A 20,843-nucleotide genomic window follows, 5' to 3' on the forward strand; every position below is an offset into this window, starting at 1 on the left:
CGAAAAGTACCCCACGCACCAGTCCTCCCTCCCCAGCGATCACTCACTATCTCCAGCACGCTCACCATCTCAACACCTCGCTTCGTCCCTTTCCCGCCAGGATCACTGTAGTACACTTTCGCGTCCATCTTCCGTTTTGGTAGCCGACTCACCAACACCTCCATATCAATGTATCGTCCAAGTAAATGAACCAGATTTGGTACGACATCGTTACTCGCGAAGATGGAAGGCGGAAGTGGGGGCTCTCGCCGCTGTTGCGGAGGCAGAGGGCCTAGCTGGTTTTGTGGTAAAGGGCGTTTTGGTGAAGAAGCGCGTGGAGGGAGAGCTGGGTTTACGAGGAGAGTGTGGAGTGCGTGGGCTTGTGTAAGGTCTGAGAGCGTTGTGAGGAATGTAGCTGCTACTGCGTTTGCTGGGAGTGGTCAGTCAATGTTGGGGCTGGGGTTTAACAGTAGATACCTTGTATATAGTCTTTCTTCAACAAAGGGTTGAGGACTTGAGCAAGGTTGTCGATCAGAACGATCTTCATGGCTCCCGGTACAATCTCTGCATTTGTGTCTTCTGAAGACTCGACCCGAATTGGCTCTGGGTTCTGTACAGGCTGCGCTGCTGTGGTTTCGGTAATGTCTGAATCGAATAACATCTCCTCGTCGTCTTCTTCGTCTTCGCTGTCTGCAACATAAGTTCGCTTCACTGGCACCTTCTCGACGGGCGGCTCCTCCTGCGCAGACTCCTCAATGGGTAAAGTCGCTTTCGTCTCCTCAGGACTTGAAGCACGTTCACGATCCTTCTTCTTTTCGATTCCATCCCGGATCTCACCAATGGCCTCTCTCACACCCACGAAATCGAAAACACGCATAATCTTGACACGGTCAAGTACCTTTGCTGCCAGATCCTCAGTCGAAATTTCAAGCGCCTGGTTTAGTGAGACACGTAAGGACGTTTGGATGTCTGGTCGTCGTGACAGTTGAGCGACGATCATGGTGTAAAGTCGCAGTACATCGAAGTTGCCTGTAGTATCAACAACAGCAGCCGTCGAGTTCTCGTATTGAAGAAGAGAACTCGCAAGCAGCGTGCAGCAGATCTAAAAGCGTTAGTCTGTAGCTCTTTTGTCTTAAAACCCCTTCGTGATGTATTGTTGCTCGATTTCCAGACTTAGGATACTCACCTCACTCCCACCCGCCCCAGCTTCCCCACTGACTCCTACAACTCTTCCGCTCTGTATGCCACCGCCCAAAGCATCGTCTAAGCTCTTGACTCCAGTTTGCAGTACGTTCGCTCCAACGCCATTTTGGTGCTGAAGATTGACATTGCACACGCTCTCGAGCAGCCCATCAAGGTCTTGGTCGCCAATCAACTGGGATGCGAGCAACGGCTCTGCGGGTCTCGCTGATATACTCAACCTATCAAGAGCTAGTTGGGCGGCAGCCATATCGCTAGTCGGTGTATGATGGTGAGGCACGGTACTGTGAGTGTAATGGTGCAGCCTTGTCGGAACCGCATTCGGAAAGAGAAGCGCTAGCGCGAGATGGCATAGAGGAAGGTGCAACCTTTGTTGAAACCGTACAATATTACTGTCCATCCACTTGGACACAAATCGACAGACAACGAAACCGATGTGGCTACCAGAATTACGTGCATATGAGAATCTCTTTGACACTGCCTAATACTAGACCCATCGCTGTCTCGACGCGCCAGGCCTTGATCAAAGAAGAGCAGCACCTGCACTTCCATCCTTCTTCACGTCTCAAATGTTCAAGTGATGCATCCACGTCATGTACTAGCTCTACAAAATCCTGAGCCTTCGTATGCACTACATGCTCAACCCAAACCTGAGGCATCAATCAACGCCTCTCAGCCCGCAGATACGTATCGCAGCTAACCTCTTCCACAGCAACGCACCACTCAATCGACTAGCCGACACTAGGCAAATATCTCGCCGAAACGTGGCGTCGAAGATCTTACTGGAGAAATACGGTGGTGGCTTGCGATCCAAACTTCCGCGCCGCCGATCTTAGTGCTGGCGTCGTGGCGTACGGCTGAGAGCATTGATATCGGCGATAGATTCTCAGGTCATGTGCCAGGGGCAACGCAGCTGCGGCGTCATGGTCCGCCCCTCAAGGATTGGGCAGTAAGCTCGAGTGGGGGTTTCTTGGGCGACAGGAACGCGTCAAGGACGATCCTAGCGGACGCCAGGAACAATCGGATGCCCCTGAACATCGAGCGGGTCTAGACGGCGATCAACGGAGGCAAATAAACGGCATCACATGTGTAGAGTTCCCATGGTATGGTATCTTGATGTTTGCAAATTTGATTCCTAGCTACAGATTCTACGCCTCGCATCCCCAAAGTATCGCAAACTTGATGTGTTATAAGAGCTATGCAAGTAGCCCAATTTCTGCGCATTGAAAGGAAAAAGTGACTCGATTGAAAAAATTGAAGCTGGTGGTTTGAAGAAGGGAGAGCCTTCTTTATCTTGTTGAAGCGTGCCTGAGTTCTGTTACACATGAGTGGTATCCAGACCTCGTGCTTTCAAGCACCAACGACTCCAGCGCCAGACGGAAGGAAAGTGTATGTCCCGAAGGGAGGTGTGTGACGATAGGAGAAATAAGCTGGCTGCAGTCGTCGCCGTGGCGCGATATACATCGTGTCTTTTATGTCCTTCGAGATGGACTCAAGCCGCTCAGAGGGAAGATGAGTGGAGTGGTTGAATCATTTCAACCATGCCTGTGACTTCTCAAGCGGGACGTCGACGTCCGCCCTTGAGAGACTTGACGCGGTTGAGGAACCCACCGCTGGGCTTGGCCTCGCCTGTGGGAGATCCTACGCTGTCGGTGGTGATGGATCGCTGCAACGCAGCGCCCCGCGGTGGCGAAGCTCCGCCCTCGTTGGTCTTGATGGCTGCGCCCTTGGCGTCGTAGGCCTTATCGTAGTCGTCGCTGAAGAAAGGGTTCTGCTCTGCGGCCTTGGTCTGCGAGATGGCTCCGGCGCTGTAAGGGCCGCTTGGGCTGGTGGCAGCTCCGTAGCGTGCCTCGGGCGAAGTGATGCGTGGGCCGTCACCGTAACGACGGGGCTGAGAGATACCGCGGAATCGCTGGGCGATGGACTTCTTGCGACCGAGACCGCCATCAGCTAGTTGCTTCTGCCTCTGAGCATCGGACTCTTCTTGGATCGCTTTGCGGGAAGCCGGGGCGCCCTCGAGGAAGGTGGATGTTCCAAGACCATGGGTCTGCTCGCCGTGTACAATGTCTTCTCGGCCCTTTGCGCTGAACTCTGCGGCCACTGGGGCTGGCTTCTTCCACTCGGTCTCGGCACCGGCAAAGTCGGTGAAGCCCTCGGCACCCCTGCCATGGATCCTGTCCAGATCGATCTTTGTGTTCAGAGGTCCAGAACCACCCAGAGTGTTGTTGGCTGAACCGACGGGGAAAGCATGCATGGGTGCGCGCTGGTCCTTCTTACGGTTGCGATGGGGTTGCACAGCGTCGTACGGTCCGTCGTGGTGGATCATGCTAGGTCCGTAGATGCCAGTCACATCGAGTTTGTCAATGAGATCAAGACCCTGCGGCCTGCGGACCTTCTTGCCGCCAGATTTGCTGTCCTTGCCGTCTCTAGCACGCTCTTCGCGCTCCTTGCGGCGCTCCCTGCGCCTGCGCTCTTCACGTGGGTCGAGCGAGCCTCGGTCGATAATGGAGGATTCGGAGTTGCGTCGGGGGCGGCGGTTCTCGCGGCGTTCGGGGCTGTTGAGCTGGGGAGGGCGCGACGAGCTGGGAGGTCCACGTGGTCGAGAGCCTCCGCGAGAAGCTTCCCGCATGCGCTGTCTCTCCTCTTCGGAGCGCGAGGGACGGTGGCCTGCACGGGGATCGGTGCCGCTGCGAGCAGGGGCAGGTCGTGGCGGGGGAGCTCGCTTCTTATCGGTGTCGTCGATGGTGAGGTTGGCCTGGGCAAGGGCAGGATAGTCAGCAAACTGCATCACAAAGCGCCTGAAGCGGTCCATGTTGATGGCTCAATGGCGGTGGTGTAGCTAGAGACTGCACCGCGTTTTACTACAGCGTGCAGCGTGCGCGGCTTGCACGACGTGACGGCGCTGGCAGCCGTCACGGCACGGGCGATTGGCCTGCAAGGGGGAGGAACGTACAAAGAGCTCTTCGGCGGCAAAGCCAAAGTTTGATTTCTTGGGAGAGTCCTTCATGGTGGCCGACATGTCAACGAGGTCTCTGGATGCCTCCTTGTTAAACTCGGCCTCGAAGGTAGATATAAAGGGATTGCGCGACATTGGTCTGCTGCCCGAGCTCGAGCGGTTGGCACTGGCGGGCGAGGGGAAACCGGGAGAGGCAGCGCGGCGGAAGGGGTTGTTGGAGGAGAGGTTGAGCTGCAGGCCTGGCGAGGGTCGCCTTTCTGTAGATAAGCAATATGATCAGCGGCGCGTCCTATTTCGTCACAGCCCAAGTCTCGGTGAAACAGGCAAATTCAGGAGCAGCCTTACCTGGCATTGACGGCTCTGCAAACATGATGCCGTCTGCTGCTCACAACCCTGCTGGGCGGCCCAATCAAACACTGGCGCCGCGGGAGACGACAGGCGTGCTTTGTGCAACTGCTGGCTGGTGACGCACGGCGGGCAATCCTGTTCCTGCGCGCCTCGCCTACGGCAGAAGCAGCAATAGGGGCGCGGTTTTTGCTAAGACTGGCGGTACCGATGCTGCTGTGTTTCGCGCTGAGGATAGACGGGCCCCGTTGGCGGGCAGGCGACAGGCGGGCGGGGCGCGTGTTTGATGGGCTGGTGTTTGAGGCCCGTTAGTAGTCTATGCAACGCCTATGGAATACAGGACAGCAATGCGCGGGGGCTGGGCGTGGGTGGAGTGGTGACGGTGAGGGAGGAAAGCAAAGGCAGGCGATGGCAATGGCAATGGCAATGGCAGTGATTAATGCACAGGAGGCAGGAGGCGGGAGCAGAGGGAGGTGTAGGCAAGCGCGGCCTAGCTAGGCTTTTAGAGGGCGCTGGGCTGGGCCTCGTGTTTACCGCAACCGCAAAACCGTGGGTGCGTGGTTCCGTGGCGCCGTCTGTCTGTGATTCGAGCGCCCGATCACGAGCTTCCCAGAACGCTCCTGGGCAGCCACTTTGGCCCGGAAAAGACTGTCTAGACGGCAACTCAGGGTGCCAATCCGCTATGCTGTGGGGTCAAGGCCCGAGCTGCACGTGCACGGCAGCGCAGGGGCATTGGACATCGATGTACATCGCTTTTGGCTGCGCTGGACGCCCTCTGTTTGTGTCGGCCGCCTGCAGAGTGCGCTCGCAGAGCATGATACACGTCTGGTAGAGGCCGCCTCAACGAATCCCAAAACACCGCCTCTCCGTAGCCAGCGCCGACAACTATCTCCATCACTGCGTACATCCCACCGCCATCGTCGACGACAAGCTCATCAACCCTGCCGTCCTTGCACCTGTTTGTGCAAGTGCGTGATCCTTAGCCCGCCTCATCTACCCAACTGGATTAGCTGCCGACTCTACACAACCTGGCAATTGCGGGGAAGACCCTGAACTGCTTTTCTTCAGCCTCAGCGTGACCTGCAAGCGCCGCTCGCATCGTGACTTTGCACCGTCAGCTGTCAAACGTCTGCAACTCCAGCCATGGCTCACGAGACGGCGCAACATGTCCCGGGCGTGGGAGGCTACTCGCGCTTTGAGCTCGAGCTCGAGGTCCGCAATTCCCCTATACTGCGTCGTCATTAGCCCCTGTTTGACCTTCATTAACACGCGCCTAGTTTGTCCAGTGCCTTGCCAATCCCGTCTATCTCAACTACCTGGCCCAGCAAAAGACGCTCGACAAGCCCGAGTTCGTCGCATACCTCGGCTACCTGCAGTACTTCAAAGACCCAAAGTACACCAGATTCTTGCAGTATGTTCGCCGCCCCTCACACCGCCTGCTTACTGACCCCGTCGGCGCAGTCACCCCGGCCCCACGCTGCGTGCACTGGAATTGCTGCAGCAGGAGCGCTTCCGCCAGGACATTCTAGCCCCAGGCCTCATGGACAGGCTCGTCATCGAGGGCCAGCGGAACGCCGTGCCCCCAGCGAAGAAAGAGTGAGCCGTGCCGAGCCAAAACATTGTCGATCATCGCGAGTTCGCTTGGTCACTGCCAAGATCTCCGACGATGCCGACATTCCCAGCCCCGGAGGCAGCTGAAAACAACGAGCCAAGTTTGGTTCGATAGGCCAGAGCTCGTTCTCGTTCCTATTCCATCCCTCGTACGAATAGTCTACGCCACACGGCGTATGCGACTTCCCGTGCCGCCATTGGCATTCAGCCGAAGATGCTGCATCGTAAACTAAATCGTTCTCTTATCCACATACGATCCCGTTCTTAGCGAACGTAGCGTGCGATGCATTTAGCAAATCTAGAAACTTACCACGAACGAAGCTATTGAAAGTGTTAGACGCTATCGTCCGATGCTACACTGTACCGTTATCGTATCCGTATCACAGTTTTACTGTGACGTCGTGATCTATTCTTGTTTCCTCTGGCAACCGACCAAACTCGCAGCAGACCCTGACACTGACTACAGACGTGACCTAGCAACGCGTTCGCAAGCAGCACCCTAGCTGACGCGGTCGCGATGAACTCATGCGAGTCTCCCATGGTTCCAGGTGATGTCTCATGTGCCACGTGACGTCGTCGGCTCGAGTTGCCCCGCCGCGCGCGATTGCATCACGGCGCCGAGCTACCAACAGGGTGCTTGGGTTGCCGACACAGTACTCACACCCCTCTTTGTAATATTCCACCATGCGCTCCGTATCTGAAGCTGAGTGCGTCATGCCTGTCCTTGCCCATGGTCCCAATTCTGACATCGCATAGAAAGCACTGGCGGCAGCTCGACGACTTTCACTCCCTGACTGACCTCAAGATCCACGTATCTGCGCACAAGGAACCCCAGATCACCGCAGGACTCCGCTCCGTCTGCTGGAAGGTGCGGTCCGACCTACCCCTCTTCCCCTCCATCGCTCACAGTAAGGCCAGATATTCCTAGTCTTCAAGACGCTTGACCGCTCGTCATGGCCTACCCATCTCAGCCATGCGCGCAAGACATACGAGTCCCTGCGATCGCACTACCTCCGCGCCATACATAACCCCGACGAATTCGAGTCTTCCGTAGACCCATTGAGCGAACTATCAGAGGTGTGTGCACCCACGACCGGCCGCCGCCATCGAGACATGTCGCTTATTGACAAGTACTAAGCGTTAAAAGTCACCATGGGTAGCCCTCCGCGCCGACGAAGAACTTCGCGCCGAGATATTCCAGGATATCGAGCGATGTATGCCCGACAATGTATACTTCCGCCAGCCCGCGACGCAGACCATGATGTTGGACATACTGTTCGTGTGGTGCAAGATGCATCCTGACATAGGATATCGCCAAGGCATGCACGAGATACTTGCACCGCTGCTGTGGGTCGTGGAGAGAGATGCCATAGACGTGGCCGGCCAGCAGACTGGCGCAATGGACCACACTCTGGCCGAGATGCTCGACTCTGGATACATTGAGCACGACACGCATATGCTTTTCTCCATCATCATGCAGACAGCCAAGTCTTTCTACGCGCCGGCCGAGACTGGATCTATAACCAAAGACACCCCAATGCTTGCGCGAAGCTCCAGGATATTTGAGGGCAATCTACCCAAGGTGGACCCAGAACTCTATACCCATCTTGTCAAGCTTGAGATTGTGCCCCAGATCTTCCTACTGTAAGTCACTATGCGTGCTCGAGCCAAGCTTCCCTAATATGTAACAGGCGCTGGATACGCCTTCTTTTCGGACGGGAGTTCTCGCTCGACGCCGTCTTCGACGTGTGGGACGCCCTGTTCGCCATAGACTCCACGCTAGAGCTTGTCGATATGATCTCATTAGCCATGCTGCTGCGCATACGGTGGGAGTTGATGGCAGCTGATACGAATGAAGCCTTTGCACTCCTTTTGCGATACCCTGAACCCGCTGCACCGCCGTACACATTCATCAAAGACGCGCTATATCTCCGTGATCACCTTACTCCACTCGGCGGGGCAGAGATTATTACACGATATGGGAAGCAAGCGCCCATTATCGAGCCTGTATCGAAACCACCTGTCCGCGAACCATCGCCATCTCCGTCATTCGTCTCGAGCCGAACGCGACAGAGCATCGGATCGCCAAGAAGCTTTGTGACACAACAGGGCGCTGGTTTCGAGGCCTTGATACAGGGTGCGGCGAAGAATGTACTGGATCGCGGATCGCAGTGGGGTGTGGGGAAGGCTCTGCGAGATGCAGTGGGCGAAGTAAGGAAGAATGTTGAAGCTTATCAGTCAGGAGCAACCTCTGGCCAGTCGACACCTCGTTCCGGAGGGAGGGAGTTCCGGAAGCCTAGCCAACTAGGCACCTCTGGCGCCAATGGACGACCAAGTCTCGAAAGGGTACACTCGGTGAACACATTCAAGAAGATGGAAGAGCTGGATCGCAGGAATAAAAATCTCGCTAAAATGTTGGAAGTTGCCGTCGGCGACCTATGGGAGTACCATAGAGAGCGCGACGAAGCACAAAAGGCGAGAGAAGGCGACGAGAAAGGAAAACAAGCTATGGAGGCACTCAGCCTTGCTATCGCGAAAGTGCAATTCGTGCAAGTCTATCTTGAAGACTCTTCTCTACCGCTTCCTATCGACGAAGCAACGGAACAGGCCTCTACTGCACAGGCTGCGATCAGCTTATCTTCTCCGCCTCCTCAATCCCCAGTGTCGCCGAAACAAACAACAGCAGTACCACCCATCTCTTTGAGCACGACGTCTCCGTCGAATACCCCGTCCACAACAGCTTCTAAGAACCCTTCTCCTGTCGTTTCCCGTCCGACCTCACCACCCGCGCGTACATTATCACCTCCGTCCAAGCTTGCTTCGACCCTCTCCCCACCGTCGCGGCCACATCTTACATCCTCCAATTTCTCTTGGATGCTTGGTGAAGATTCAGCGTCTTCCAACTTTGCTTCTGGTGCCGCTCACTCCACCTTCTCATCTGATGAGAAGAGACGTATGAAGGGCAAAGGCTTTTTATTCGGAGACGATACGGATGATGAGGGTAGCATCAAGGACGGGAAGAAAGGGAACTCTAACAGCAAAGGTGGAACGAAGAACAGCAAGAACGCCAAAGGAAAGCATGCTGCTGAGAGCGAAGTAGAAGAGGAAGTGATCGATCTTGCCAACATGGGGAAAAGAGGGGTGATCTGAACATCGACAAAGGTCTTAGTCTGTCTGCTACACCCGTGTAGGCAGACCTGAAGGCTGTGTAAGAGCTTCAGTCACCACTGATCTTGCTGGCTGCTTACGTTGGATCCTCACAGTACGGCTATCCCATCATTGCAGATCTCCGGTGAACCGAAGACTGAACTCAGCATCCGCGTCGGGACAAGAGCTCTGTTACAAAAGCAACAACAGCGCAACGACATTCCTCTGCTTCATGACCCTCCTACGTCACATCACACATCCCTGGGCGTCTACAGCGTGCTCGCATCCGGTGTCACACGCGCCCGCTCACGCCCCACCCGGCAAGCTCACACTAGCTCCCCACGTAACTTGCTCAAACGAGGTTACGTGCTGCGCCAATACCTCATCCAACCGCTCGAGTCGCCACCACAGTCACTACCTACAGCACTTTGTACCCATGATTCGCCAAGTAACGTGCCGGCCCCGCCTAAATAGCGAACTTGGAAAAGAGCCCGACCCGTAGCGCATGATCTATTGGTAAGTGCGGCTATCGGTGTCGCATCTTACCCTTCCGGAAATGGTATGTCACCGAACCTTGGAAGTCAGGGACATAAAAGGCGTGCCCCGCTTCTGCCCCTCCACCTGCTTCCTCTCCCACCAGCAAACGATCAAAGTAACAGAACGACACCACTCTTTCAACTACACAACCAACACTTTCAACCTCTCCAAACAATCATCAACATGAAGGGCGGCTGCGGAAACTCTGGATGCACTTGCGCCGATTGCGGCTGCGCTCCCGGAGCTTGCAACTGCAACTGTACGTCACCTTGTCCTCGCCCCTCAGCCAGCCCGCGTGGCGCGACTGCTGTATCTCCCACGTTGGATCGCTTTACTAACAGATGATAGAAACTCACCCTCTCTACCACCAGCACCATCGACATGTGGCACGGCAATCTTCGATTCGACACCTGTCCTTAACACGTAACGATTTCATATCCACATACGACAAGCGACTGAAACGCCATCGACCCACACCATCATTTGAACAGCACAACACATGGACTGGAATATGGGATGCAGGAATGAGTAATAAACAAATACAAATGGCTTAGGCACATCAACTGGGACCACGTGTGCGTGCATGTCTATCGTGATACATTGTTCGACATGCAAGCTATCTTGCGAGTGTTTATTCATCTCCACTGATCAGACGTACTCACTTTGGTAAAGCAAAGCTCTAACACCCCCACGCATGCACGACCCAAAACCTTGATATTTTGCTGCCCTTTTCATCCTTCCAGTCTTTCCTATCCTACACTGTTCGACCCTCGCCGTTTTTTAGGTATGAAACATGCATGTCGCCAAGGTGAGAAAGTTTGAGCGCATTCTTGTGCATAACTTCGCCCCACTATTCGCTGCCAACGTGCGCAATAGAGAGAATTATCGTTGCGTAAAGTATGCTGAGTCTTCGTGGAGAAGCTGAGTACGGGATATTAGCAGCAACATATTCATGTTCTACTTCTGTTGTAATCGGCGAGCAGAGGAAGGAAGCATGCATAGTCAATCAGGCTGTGTACTTTTAAGTCGTTGGCATATGTCCTCGTAACATGCCATTTTCCGCAGCCGTAAGTCTAGCAAAAAGCTTGTTGCGAGTTCGCGGCATGGTCATAGATCTCACTTGTGTGCTCATCGCATGTGCGTCACAGTCTTCTGCATTCGTCGATACGTAAGTACTTCAAACGCGCCTTTTCATACATTCAAAGGGAAGCGCAATAATGACATGTATATATTCCTTACTGTGCAAACAACGCAAAATAAAGATCCTGGGGTATCGATACAAAAACTAAACGCAATTCAACACCGACTAGGCAAAAGGTCATGACAAACTCCATCTGAACGCACACATGCGTCTAAGCTGTGCAACGAGTACATAATCTGTGCCTAACAGAAACTCAGCTCGTCTTGACTGTCGTCATCGCTGTCTGCTACTATGCTTTTGCGTGAGTTCATCCACTGCGTGCGCGGTTGAATGGACCGGCGAGCGCTTGCTCGTTTGCGGAGTGGGAGACGAGGACGAGCGGGTGTCCTGCCGAGCTCGTCGGGCTCCGATGCGTCGTCGTCGTCGTCGTCTTGGACAGTAAGAACGGTCGGAAGGGAACGGCGTGTGCGAGCGCGATCCGACGAGCGAGAGTGTGTTTGGATGGTTTTTGTGCGCGCACTCTCCACCGACACTGACGAGTCCTCTGAGTCGTCCTGCGAGGAACTGGACGCCTGGGTGTCGCTGTCGCTGACCTCAAGTGCTGGCTCCACATAGACGGGTCTTCTCAGATTGCGCAGTCCGCTTTCAAGTGATGTTCTGGAACGTTGGGTGCACAGTCGAGCATCGGACTCCTGTTTCGGACGTCGAGACCGCCTGGGACCGACGTGCTTCTCTTCAGGAAGCTCAGAGTAGTACCTGAATGGTGGGGTATCCGGGGGTGTTATATGCATTCGCTTCATGGCTATGACGACCTTGGGCGATGGTGCGCGAGTTCGTTTTCCGAGTGAAGATGTGGAAATCCGCGGTCTCTTCTTTATAGGTGACGACTGTGGCATTTGGTTGTCGTCGTAGTCGAGAGCCGTGACTTCCCACACTGGTGTGTCTGGTATGCCACTAGGAAGTCCATCCTCGATATCAGATGCTTCTGTCTTCTCATCTTCAGACTGTGCTGGGGTTGGTAAGAGCTCCAATGCTCGAATGGGCTCTTTTGTCTGGCGCTTGATGTCAGGCTTTGCGAATGGTGTACACGTAACCCATTCGCCAATGCCCTCTTCCCATCTAAAGCCACCACCGATCGTGGGAGACTCGTTCTTCTGTGGTGACTGCATAATCACTAGGCGGCCTTGGGTGTGCATCATCTTCTCGATATTGCGTACGTAGGCCATGTGCTCAGCATCGCCAGTACCATGGGCAAAGTCTCTTGCTGATTCCAATGCGAGCCGCTTCAGAGTCCATAGCTTGTGCGGTAGCCTGCAACCAGAGCTCGAGGTTAGCGCTGTGACGAGTCGCTGTAGTTGATCGAAACCATCGTCCTTCCAGATGCGCCCCGTACCGCGTGCGGTTGAAGAGATTAAGGCTGGAATAGTTGCAAATATTGATGCAGGATTGACGATATTTGATGAATATTGGTTGACTACCCAATTGACGAGTCCAATGGAGGTGGAGGAATCTAGTGATGCTTTGCCCGGGTTCTCAGAGCCCCCAAGATGCACCAGGTACGATGCGAAGATGATCCAGAGAGCGCGCTGAGCCATGAGCTGAACATCATCCGACTCCGGCGCAAGAAGCTTCAGCTCATCCCTGATGTCTTCACGGGCTGATAAAGCGAAGACAACCGAATCTAACACCGATGCGACTGTCCGTACGATCTCTTTCCCTGCGGGATCGTCGCGACTATTGTTGACCAAAGCAATGCTGCACAAAACAGTGAGTAGGCTCGAGAAGGTAGTGTCTAGCGCGCGTCGAAGCTCCTCTCGAGACGACGGCACGAATCGTCTCGATACAGACCCAGTGACTTCATCTTCTAGAAGTCGTGCATCCGGCAATCCCATACTTGCAAGGGTGACCGTTTCGAAAAATCGGGAAGCACTTGCAAGCGTCCGACGGTCGTTCTCGGTGATCGTTCGAACAAGTCGGTCCCAGACCGGACGCATGGAGTCTGTCGCGAGCCATTCGAGAGGTAGAAGTTCGAAAGCCACCATGTGTTCTAGCAGATCGTAGAGCAAGCGATAGCGTCCTGTGTGGTGGACAAAGCTTTTCACGGAATACAGGTAGGGCGACTTTTGAGGGTCAAACAGGTCCGCTCGCGTGTTGATGGGTATAGACACAGACTCCATGAGGGGTGCATATGCTAACAGCAACCTCTCAGCTTCATCCCAAGCGGAGGAGTTGAGACAATGTGTAACGAGAACCAGCAAGTTGTCTAGGCCAAGCACCTCATCTGTTACAGCATCGCACACTAATGTCGTGGCATGCGCCCGGACAACGCATTTGAAAGGCCGCCAACCGTGGCCATGCTCTTGCTCGAACTGTGTTTCGAGGTGTTCGTAGATCTCATTCGCAATGTCCCTCTCCTCCTCCCCGTCTTCTTCCAGCTTGTCCAGTTTGGCGAAATGCTCTTCGAGTTCGATGTAGGCCGGGAGCCTTCTCAAGCAAGCGCCCATGAGCGACCTTGTGCCCTTCCATTTGGCTTCACCGCCCGTTGTAGTCGATTGTAGGATGTTCGCGTAGGCTTCGGATAGTCCCTGTGTGAGCTTGCGGATCTCGCCAGGTACATGTGTCGCGGGCGGGTTCATCGGAGCCAGAAGGGGGCCCTTGATCTTGGAGTATTTGCGCAGGGGCGAGATTGGTATCTGTGGGCTGCTGTGCAACTGTCCACCCATCCTCGAGATCAGAGGCGTAAACGCGATCTCGCCCGGCCGAGAGACACTGTCCCTGCCCGTGCCAGAGCCATTTTTCTGCAACGCCGGCGCTCTTCCTCGACCACGGCCACCGTACGTTGTCTTCTTGCCCGTCCCTGCCTTCGCGCCTGGCCGCCAGTCTGGGTCTCTAGCCTTCTCGAAGCCTCGGGGCTTGTTCGCTGGGCGGGTGAAGTTGGTCGTCTTCTGTGGGGAGCCTTTGACCGCAAAGGCAGAGGAGGCATTGCGCGATTCGGCGCTGACAGTACGTGGTCGCTCGAGCTCTTTGCGCAGCTTCGCGAGTTTGGACGAGAGCGGGCGTAGCAGGCGGTTGCATCGTGAAGTCGTCCATGGCAGCGTGTCGTCGGTCGACATCACAGTAAATATGTCGTCTAATGCATACAGAAGCAATACGTGCAGGTGAATAATCGTGATACGTTGTGCCAATGCTATGTTGTCGTGTCGATGTTTGTTTGTTTGACCAACATCGGCAGTCGGCGTTAAGGGTCCAGACGCGCTCCTGTCTCCGCGTCCAAACGCTGCTTTCACTCGCGCAGCACCAATTTCGCACACATGTTCAACAGTCATGCAACTGGTCGTCTACCACAATGCGACTGCGCGCTGTGCACTCCAGATGTAATTTCACCGGAGAACGGATGTTCGGGCTCGATATACTCCTATGCTCACTCTGTCCCATCGATACGCGCACCTAGTGAGCGAACCTTGCAAAGTGGCGACCGTGAATCACAGATGCTTATCATCGTACAATTCGCTGTACAGCTGGGTGGAAGACATGTGATGTCACAATGAGTGGAGGTAGCCACCCGTGCAGAGCTCCGGTGAGTCGGAAACATAATTGAAGATATGCTTTGTCTCCAAGCCTCGGGGCTGCGTGGAAGACATGTCTCCCGCATGTAGATTGTCTTTCGTCGGGGCGTGAGGCATCCGAGCTTCATTCTCCTGACTGTATGCTAATCACAGGTCGGAGTATACTACTTATATCTTCGTGTCATCCTGTTGGGTCCCCGGGGCCTTATATAGAGGCCCAGCAATGTAGTACGCGCCGGAAGCAGATGTGCAGTCAGACTCGCGTTCTGAGACAGCTGGCCCCCGACGCGATAAGCCTGCCCCTACGACGTGGCGGATGCCTCTGTCTCTGTAAACACCACACCAGACGCTCGCTGGAGCAACACCTGCCCACACCCGCATAAGCGTTATCCGAGTATTCTAGCGGCAATGTTTGCTTCTGACGTCGAAAGATGCGGCGCGGTTCCTGTCAGTCAGATTCGCGTGCTCGTCGATCCAGGAACCGATCCGCATCGGAAGGATTTCGTGCATACTAGGGCAGGCCATCCTACTGGCCGGTAAGCGAAATGGTGAGCAGCGAGCAAAACGAATGCGGAGATTAAGAACTGCGCATTGAGTCTTAGGGTGGTCAAAACGCTGCTCAACATTGCATTAGCAGTGGTAAGAAATAACTCATCAAGCTGGTTGCTAGGCTGTGCTCATTCATCAACGACTGGCAGATCGCGATGAGGGGTGCGGAAGTCCAAACACACAGCGCCTGCTCCGAATCGCGTGACTATCGATAGCTGCGAACGTTTACGCTAGGTCCACCTCAGCGCTTGCGTAGTCGTGTCGCATGTCAGACGCTGCGAAGTGATTGTAACGTTGGGAAGTGATTGCCTTTCAGTGAAGGAAGATGAAAGGTGCCTGTCCTTGAAACGTCGTCCTGGGGATCGTTGACGACGTTTCGACATCGTGGGGCCTAGATGGACCTCGTCATCTGTTTGAAACAACGGCAATCTGACAGTTTCTCAGCGGTCGCTGTGACAAGCCTGGGTCTGCCTGGCGGTGACAGCGGCGAGAGGGAACGTGAAGCTGTCACATGTGATCTGTCCCGCGACTCGAGCGGAGTATGGATGCACGTCTGTCTTTGACTCGTATTTTACAGCGGCTGTACTATAGAGTGTTCCGAACCAAGGCATCCTCGAAGCCATCAAACGCAAAGGAATTGCTTTTGCCATCTTGGGTGATGTACGAAGACGTACGACGGGTACAGGCTATAGTGTCAGAACGAACATCCGTAGGTCCCAGCCGTTCGTGTTGAGGACTCTGAACGCATTGTGGCGTCGTCGGTGAATTTGCCGTGGAGCATAGCAGCTGCTCTAAGATGGGGGCGTTGAGCACGCGTAATTTGTAGAAGTAGTTGACAGCAGGTTGCGATAACAGCTGATATGGCTGGTGCTACCGCATGCGCACTCATTCTCAACAGCCAGGTAGCACACGGCGGTGATTGCGTGAAGGATCTAGAATCGCGTCCGTAGTACGAGCAGTCCCAGCACTCGTGGATCGTGGTGCTGCCCCAAACCATGTGGAGAAACAATTACTCCCCGAACCCAGGGCTCGCGTCAAATTGCCTGCGAATCTAGAGTCCTTCAGCATGTGTAGGGTTGCTGAGACAGGGCGGCCCGATATGGAGTGACAGCTCCCAAGGACTGGGCTACCGGGCAGAGGTCAAAACAGACGGTTGGAGCTTCCGCAAGACGGGACAAATGAAACAACCAGTCATGCATTGCATGGGGCGCCACGGCATGATGCCAGCGGGCATGAATTGTTTGAGGTGATGCTCACTCAAGCGCCCCAGTGAGCCTCGGTCCCAGTGGTAGTCAGCGGTCGATTCTGCACGCTGGCTGACTGCAGCATGTTTAGTTGGCATGTACTTGGTATGTACTGAGACGGAGGCCGATCATGGCAGCAGTCTCCACTGGAATGGCATAAGTCAGGGCACTTGATAGAACTACAGCATTGGCGAGCCAGCGGGGAGGTGTGCCGCGCGACGAAGTGGGCCAAGACGAGGCGTTGCGGAGACGGTCTTCGTCGTCGCGGACAGATGATGAAGGGCCGTTGCAGGCTGGGGCGTAGCGGGGTGAATGGGTGCCAAGGGAGTGTTGCAGGAGCAGCGGGTGGTGGATCCCTGTTTGGCGTGCCGCTTGTCGTTCAGCAAACCAAGCCCGCGGCCATGTGTTGTTTTGAAGCTTCCAGGCCTCGATGACGCAAAGTGTGGTGAAAGTCGCGGTGGGTGCGTGGATTTGTTCGGAGCGATGAAACGCCCTGTCGCCTAGGGCCTCGCGTGTGGCGTGGGACCCCCCGTTTCATTGCCCGGTCCCCGAATAGCAGGCTGCGCTGCGGCGGCCAGGCGGAGCGCGACAGGCACCCCCCCTGCTACTGGCGTCAGGCACTCCCTCCAATCCTGCATCAGAGGCCGCGATAATCAAACTCACGCATTGCTCCCCTTCTACCCACACGCCCGCTCTTGCGTAGCCTTCTTCTTCCCTTTACCTCCACACTCGCTCACCACACGTCACTCTTTTATCGCCTCGGTCCCCCTTGGCACTTACTTTCTCTTCGTCGCTCCGCGTGCTAGTCGTCGCCTCCCCGCCGGCTCTTTGCAATATATCCCCTGGTTGGCGATTTTCCCTCGAGGCCCTATCACCGCAGCCCATTCCGCCTGCATAACGGCTACATACCATCAGCTGCCTTGTTTGCTTTATCCCTGTTGATTAACTCGCCCAATCTGGATTATCTGGATTCTGTCAATACCGCCGGCGACGTCAACTGAGCCTGCATTGCGCCTGCCGTTCACCCTGGCCTCCTGCGCCTGAACCCAGCCCGCCCAATCTACTATAGTGAAGCCGGTCACGACGCACGACCACATCATCGCCACGATCCGAGTGAATCTCTAGCCTACTCACGCATCACCGATTCGGAACAAGTGCCGTTGTGCTTCTTCCCACCTACCCCCGTCTGTCGTTTGCTGGCCAAGACAGAGTCCACTCTCTCAACCCTACCGTCCTGGATCCTTAAAGCACACCTTCTAGACCGCGTCCCCCTCCCCTAGGACTCCTACCCGTCACCTACCGCTCCATCAACGACAATGTCTCTCCTCCAAACTATGGGTGGTTTCTCCAAGCGTGCGGGTCATGAAGAGGAAGACCCGACTGCTGGTCTTGAGAACCTCGACGTCCAGCACTACCTCGGATACATCTGGTGGATCATTGTTGTCGTCTTCTTCATGTACCAAGTCATCCTCTTCTTCGTCCGTTACATCCGCACCGTCACGTGCTTGAACAACGAAACCCAACGATACTTCGCCATCCCCAACCGGACCTATGCAGGTTTCAAGAAGCACTGCCTCGATGCGCCTCTGTTCCGCACCCGTCACCACCGCGAATTCAAGCTCTCTTCCGCCATTGGTGTTGGAACCCTGCCCAGCCGTCTGCAAAGCTTCTTCCTTGTCGGCTACTTTGCCGTCAACGTAGGCTTCTGTGTATGGAAGATCGACTACAGCAGCTTCTCAGCTGGAGCCGGTGAACTTCTCAGCCGCTCCGGTATCATGGCTGTCATCAACATGATCCCCCTGTTCCTACTTGCTGGTCGCAACAACCCCATCATCAAGCTCACCGGCATCTCATTCGACACTATGAACCTCATCCACCGTTGGTTCGGACGGATCGTAATCCTTGAGGCTATTGCCCACACTGTATGCTGGATCGCCAACAAGGTCCACACCAGTAAGTTTGCCCGGTCAGACATGTCAACATTGCGATGCTAACAGATGTGCAGAGGGCTGGGGTGCCGTACAAGCCTCCATCACTGGAAGCGAGTTCATCATGACAGGTTTCATCGTAAGTTGTGTACCAAGCCAGTATCAATAATGTCTAACATCCACAGGGAACTGTCGCATTCGTCTTCCTCCTGATCCAGTCTCCATCTCCAGTGCGTCACTCCTTCTACGAGGTTTTCCTGCACGGCCACATTGTCGGTGCTGCCATCGCGCTCGGCGCCGTATGGGTCCACCTCAAGGAGCGCCCGCAACAGTTCATGCTCTACGGCGTACTCGCGCTCTGGGTCATGGAGCGAACCTGGAGATTCGTCCGCCTCGTCACGCGCAACGTTGGAAACGGTGGTACCGGTTGCGATGTTGAGGTTCTCCCCGGAGACGCCCTTCGTGTGACCGTCCGCATGGCCCGCCCATGGAGGTTCCGCCCTGGCCAGCACGCTTACTTGTACATTCCTTCCGTCGGACTCTGGACCAACCATCCCTTCTCTGTCGCTTGGAGTGAGGAAGAGGAAGACCTCACCATTGCCTCGTCCGTCGCCGATGAGAAGGGTCTTCCCATGAACCGCCAAGACATCCTCGAGCACCACAAGACTAGCATGTCTTTCATTATTCGCCGACGAACTGGTTTTACCGACAAGCTGTTCAAGAAAGCCGACCTCTCTGCTTCCGGCAGATTCTCCACTTCGGCATATGTCGAGGGCCCATATGGTAAGTACCGAAGCTTGTTTTTCCCCGGACTTTTCACTATCGCCTATATTAATCCAATCTAAACAACCCATGCTAACATCATATGACAGGCGGTGAAGACCTGAGCTCTTATGGAACTGTCATGCTGTGGGCTGCTGGTATCGGTATCACTCACCAAGTCCCCCACGTTCGTGATATCGTCGCTGGTTACGCCAACGGAACTGTCGCCACCCGCCGACTCACACTCGTCTGGATCATCCAATCGCCCGAGCACTTGGAATGGATCCGTACATGGATGACACAAATCTTGTCCATGCCACGCCGCCGCGAGATCCTGAAGATTCTGCTCTTCGTCACTCGCCCTCGCAGCACCAAGGAGATCCACTCGCCCTCTTCCAGTGTCCAGATGTTCCCTGGTCGCCCCAACGTGCAAGCCTTGGTCGACCAGGAGATGCAAGAGGGTATTGGTGCTGCCTGTGTCAGCACATGCGGTACTGGTGGATTGGCGGATGAGCTCCGTCGCTCCGTCCGCAATCGCGAGTCCCAGTGGAACGTCGACTTCCGCGAGGAGTCTTTCTCGTGGTAAACGTATCCTCCCTATTCATCTCTGGTCTCGTCACATGGGTATACCCTTCGTCCATTGATCACTAGCCTTGCAATCTATCATGTTTGGAAGGACCGATGTTGGATCTAATGAGGACATGCTTGCATCTACTACTTCGCTGTATACATTACATTTCTTTTCTTTACCGCATCGTCGCTCGATTTGGTCTCTTTTTACACTCCTTGTATCTTATCCTGTGGAGCAGGCACGAAGACAAAATATTCATGTGGTCGGGCGCGCCTTCGGGCTAACTATCAATGTTATCACGTCACCACAACGGTTCTTCCACGAGCACGGCGATGCTTTGGTGTTCAAGGCGTCTACTTTGACTGATGGTGTACATATCTCTATCACCTCAGAAATGATGACAAGTTAACAACAATTCGATTTTCATCGCTCTTTCCTGACATGACATACCCTGGTCCTGGTAGTCAGCTTACATTAGCGTTCTCGTCAAAACGTGAATCTCATGCCCCTGCTGCGATCCGGACACCTGTCGCACACCCTGACACACAACATGCGTGTATCGACGGGACGATACTGCATCAGCAACATCTCCCTTCCGCCTTCGCTCGACGGCTGGCTGTGAGTAGCCTGATCCCGCCGCAGCCCAACGACAACGACGCGCGTCCGCCGAGCGAACAAACCTCCCCATCACGAACGCTTATCTGAAACCCTCGTATAGGATCGATTCCGTGTACTCTTATTCGGTATCTTCTTGTGGGCACAGCGAACGTAGGCCTCCGGCGCTTGCGACCCGCGCCTCTAGCCCAACCGTGAAAGTCGGAAATAGGCTAATGGTGGGCAGCTCTTACAACTCTACCACAACACCTGTTTAAAAAAAATCTAAAATTACAGAATTACTTGTAGTAGTATACTCTATGTATTGCTGCTCTTTTATTATTTATTAAGGACGTAGGGGGTGCATAGTAAGAAGAGAAGGTGGTGTTGTTCTGAGTCTTACTTCCGACTTTCACGGTTGGGCGAGAGCCGCGCGCTGTGCATTTCTAGTGCGCCTTCCCGTGTACGGGACCGATGGGAGATACAACGGCCCGGTTGTTTCAAAACGCCTCGTTCGCACTCAACAAGTCGCTGTAGTTCATCCATAGGCATCGATGCTGGCGCGCCTCCATGCTGCACTGCACAGCGCTCCTCCAGTCGCTGTAGTTCTACTGCAATTCGGACGATGTGAGGAGATCCGAAGGTGCGCGAACACCAGATCGCGGCTGAATTCAGTGCATGAAGAGAACGGAAGGCTTGCAGCTGAGCGAACG

At 54.8% G+C, this 20,843-nt stretch overlaps 6 protein-coding genes across 6 annotated transcripts; 3 read left to right on the forward strand and 3 right to left on the reverse strand.

Annotated features, from left to right (window-relative positions):
• Positions 1–442: 442 nt before the first annotated feature.
• On the reverse strand, positions 443–1,429 carry J4E84_004621 (uncharacterized protein; the record flags this gene model as incomplete). Its single annotated transcript, XM_049387224.1, has 2 exons — positions 443–1,081; positions 1,166–1,429. 2 exons carry the CDS (start codon positions 1,427–1,429, stop codon positions 443–445), a joined length of 903 nt encoding a protein of 300 aa, XP_049244997.1.
• Positions 1,430–2,734: 1,305 nt separating this feature from the next.
• J4E84_004622 (uncharacterized protein) lies at positions 2,735–4,505 on the reverse strand (the record flags this gene model as incomplete). The annotated part of the gene is made up of 3 exons (XM_049387225.1): positions 2,735–3,961; positions 4,133–4,392; positions 4,481–4,505. 3 exons carry the CDS (start codon positions 4,503–4,505, stop codon positions 2,735–2,737), a joined length of 1,512 nt encoding a protein of 503 aa, XP_049244998.1.
• A 1,118-nt stretch (positions 4,506–5,623) lies between these two features.
• SOH1 (suppressor of hpr1) lies at positions 5,624–6,080 on the forward strand (the record flags this gene model as incomplete). Its single annotated transcript, XM_049387226.1, has 3 exons — positions 5,624–5,692; positions 5,758–5,891; positions 5,942–6,080. The coding sequence occupies 3 exons, from the start codon at positions 5,624–5,626 to the stop codon at positions 6,078–6,080; spliced, it is 342 nt and encodes a 113-aa protein (XP_049244999.1).
• A 695-nt stretch (positions 6,081–6,775) lies between these two features.
• On the forward strand, positions 6,776–9,241 carry J4E84_004624 (uncharacterized protein; the record flags this gene model as incomplete). Its single annotated transcript, XM_049387227.1, has 5 exons — positions 6,776–6,798; positions 6,848–6,959; positions 7,010–7,168; positions 7,239–7,735; positions 7,783–9,241. The coding sequence occupies 5 exons, from the start codon at positions 6,776–6,778 to the stop codon at positions 9,239–9,241; spliced, it is 2,250 nt and encodes a 749-aa protein (XP_049245000.1).
• A 1,917-nt stretch (positions 9,242–11,158) lies between these two features.
• On the reverse strand, positions 11,159–14,029 carry J4E84_004625 (uncharacterized protein; the record flags this gene model as incomplete). Its single annotated transcript, XM_049387228.1, has 1 exon — positions 11,159–14,029. The coding sequence occupies one exon, from the start codon at positions 14,027–14,029 to the stop codon at positions 11,159–11,161; it is 2,871 nt and encodes a 956-aa protein (XP_049245001.1).
• Positions 14,030–17,591: 3,562 nt separating this feature from the next.
• J4E84_004626 (uncharacterized protein) lies at positions 17,592–19,551 on the forward strand (the record flags this gene model as incomplete). Its single annotated transcript, XM_049387229.1, has 4 exons — positions 17,592–18,228; positions 18,281–18,342; positions 18,389–18,986; positions 19,076–19,551. The coding sequence occupies 4 exons, from the start codon at positions 17,592–17,594 to the stop codon at positions 19,549–19,551; spliced, it is 1,773 nt and encodes a 590-aa protein (XP_049245002.1).
• Positions 19,552–20,843: the final 1,292 nt, after the last annotated feature.

This window comes from Alternaria hordeiaustralica (genome assembly GCF_023758085.1).
Source record: "Alternaria hordeiaustralica strain BMP 2776 chromosome Unknown scaffold_7, whole genome shotgun sequence".
In the NCBI taxonomy this organism is placed as follows: domain Eukaryota; kingdom Fungi; phylum Ascomycota; class Dothideomycetes; order Pleosporales; family Pleosporaceae; genus Alternaria; species Alternaria hordeiaustralica.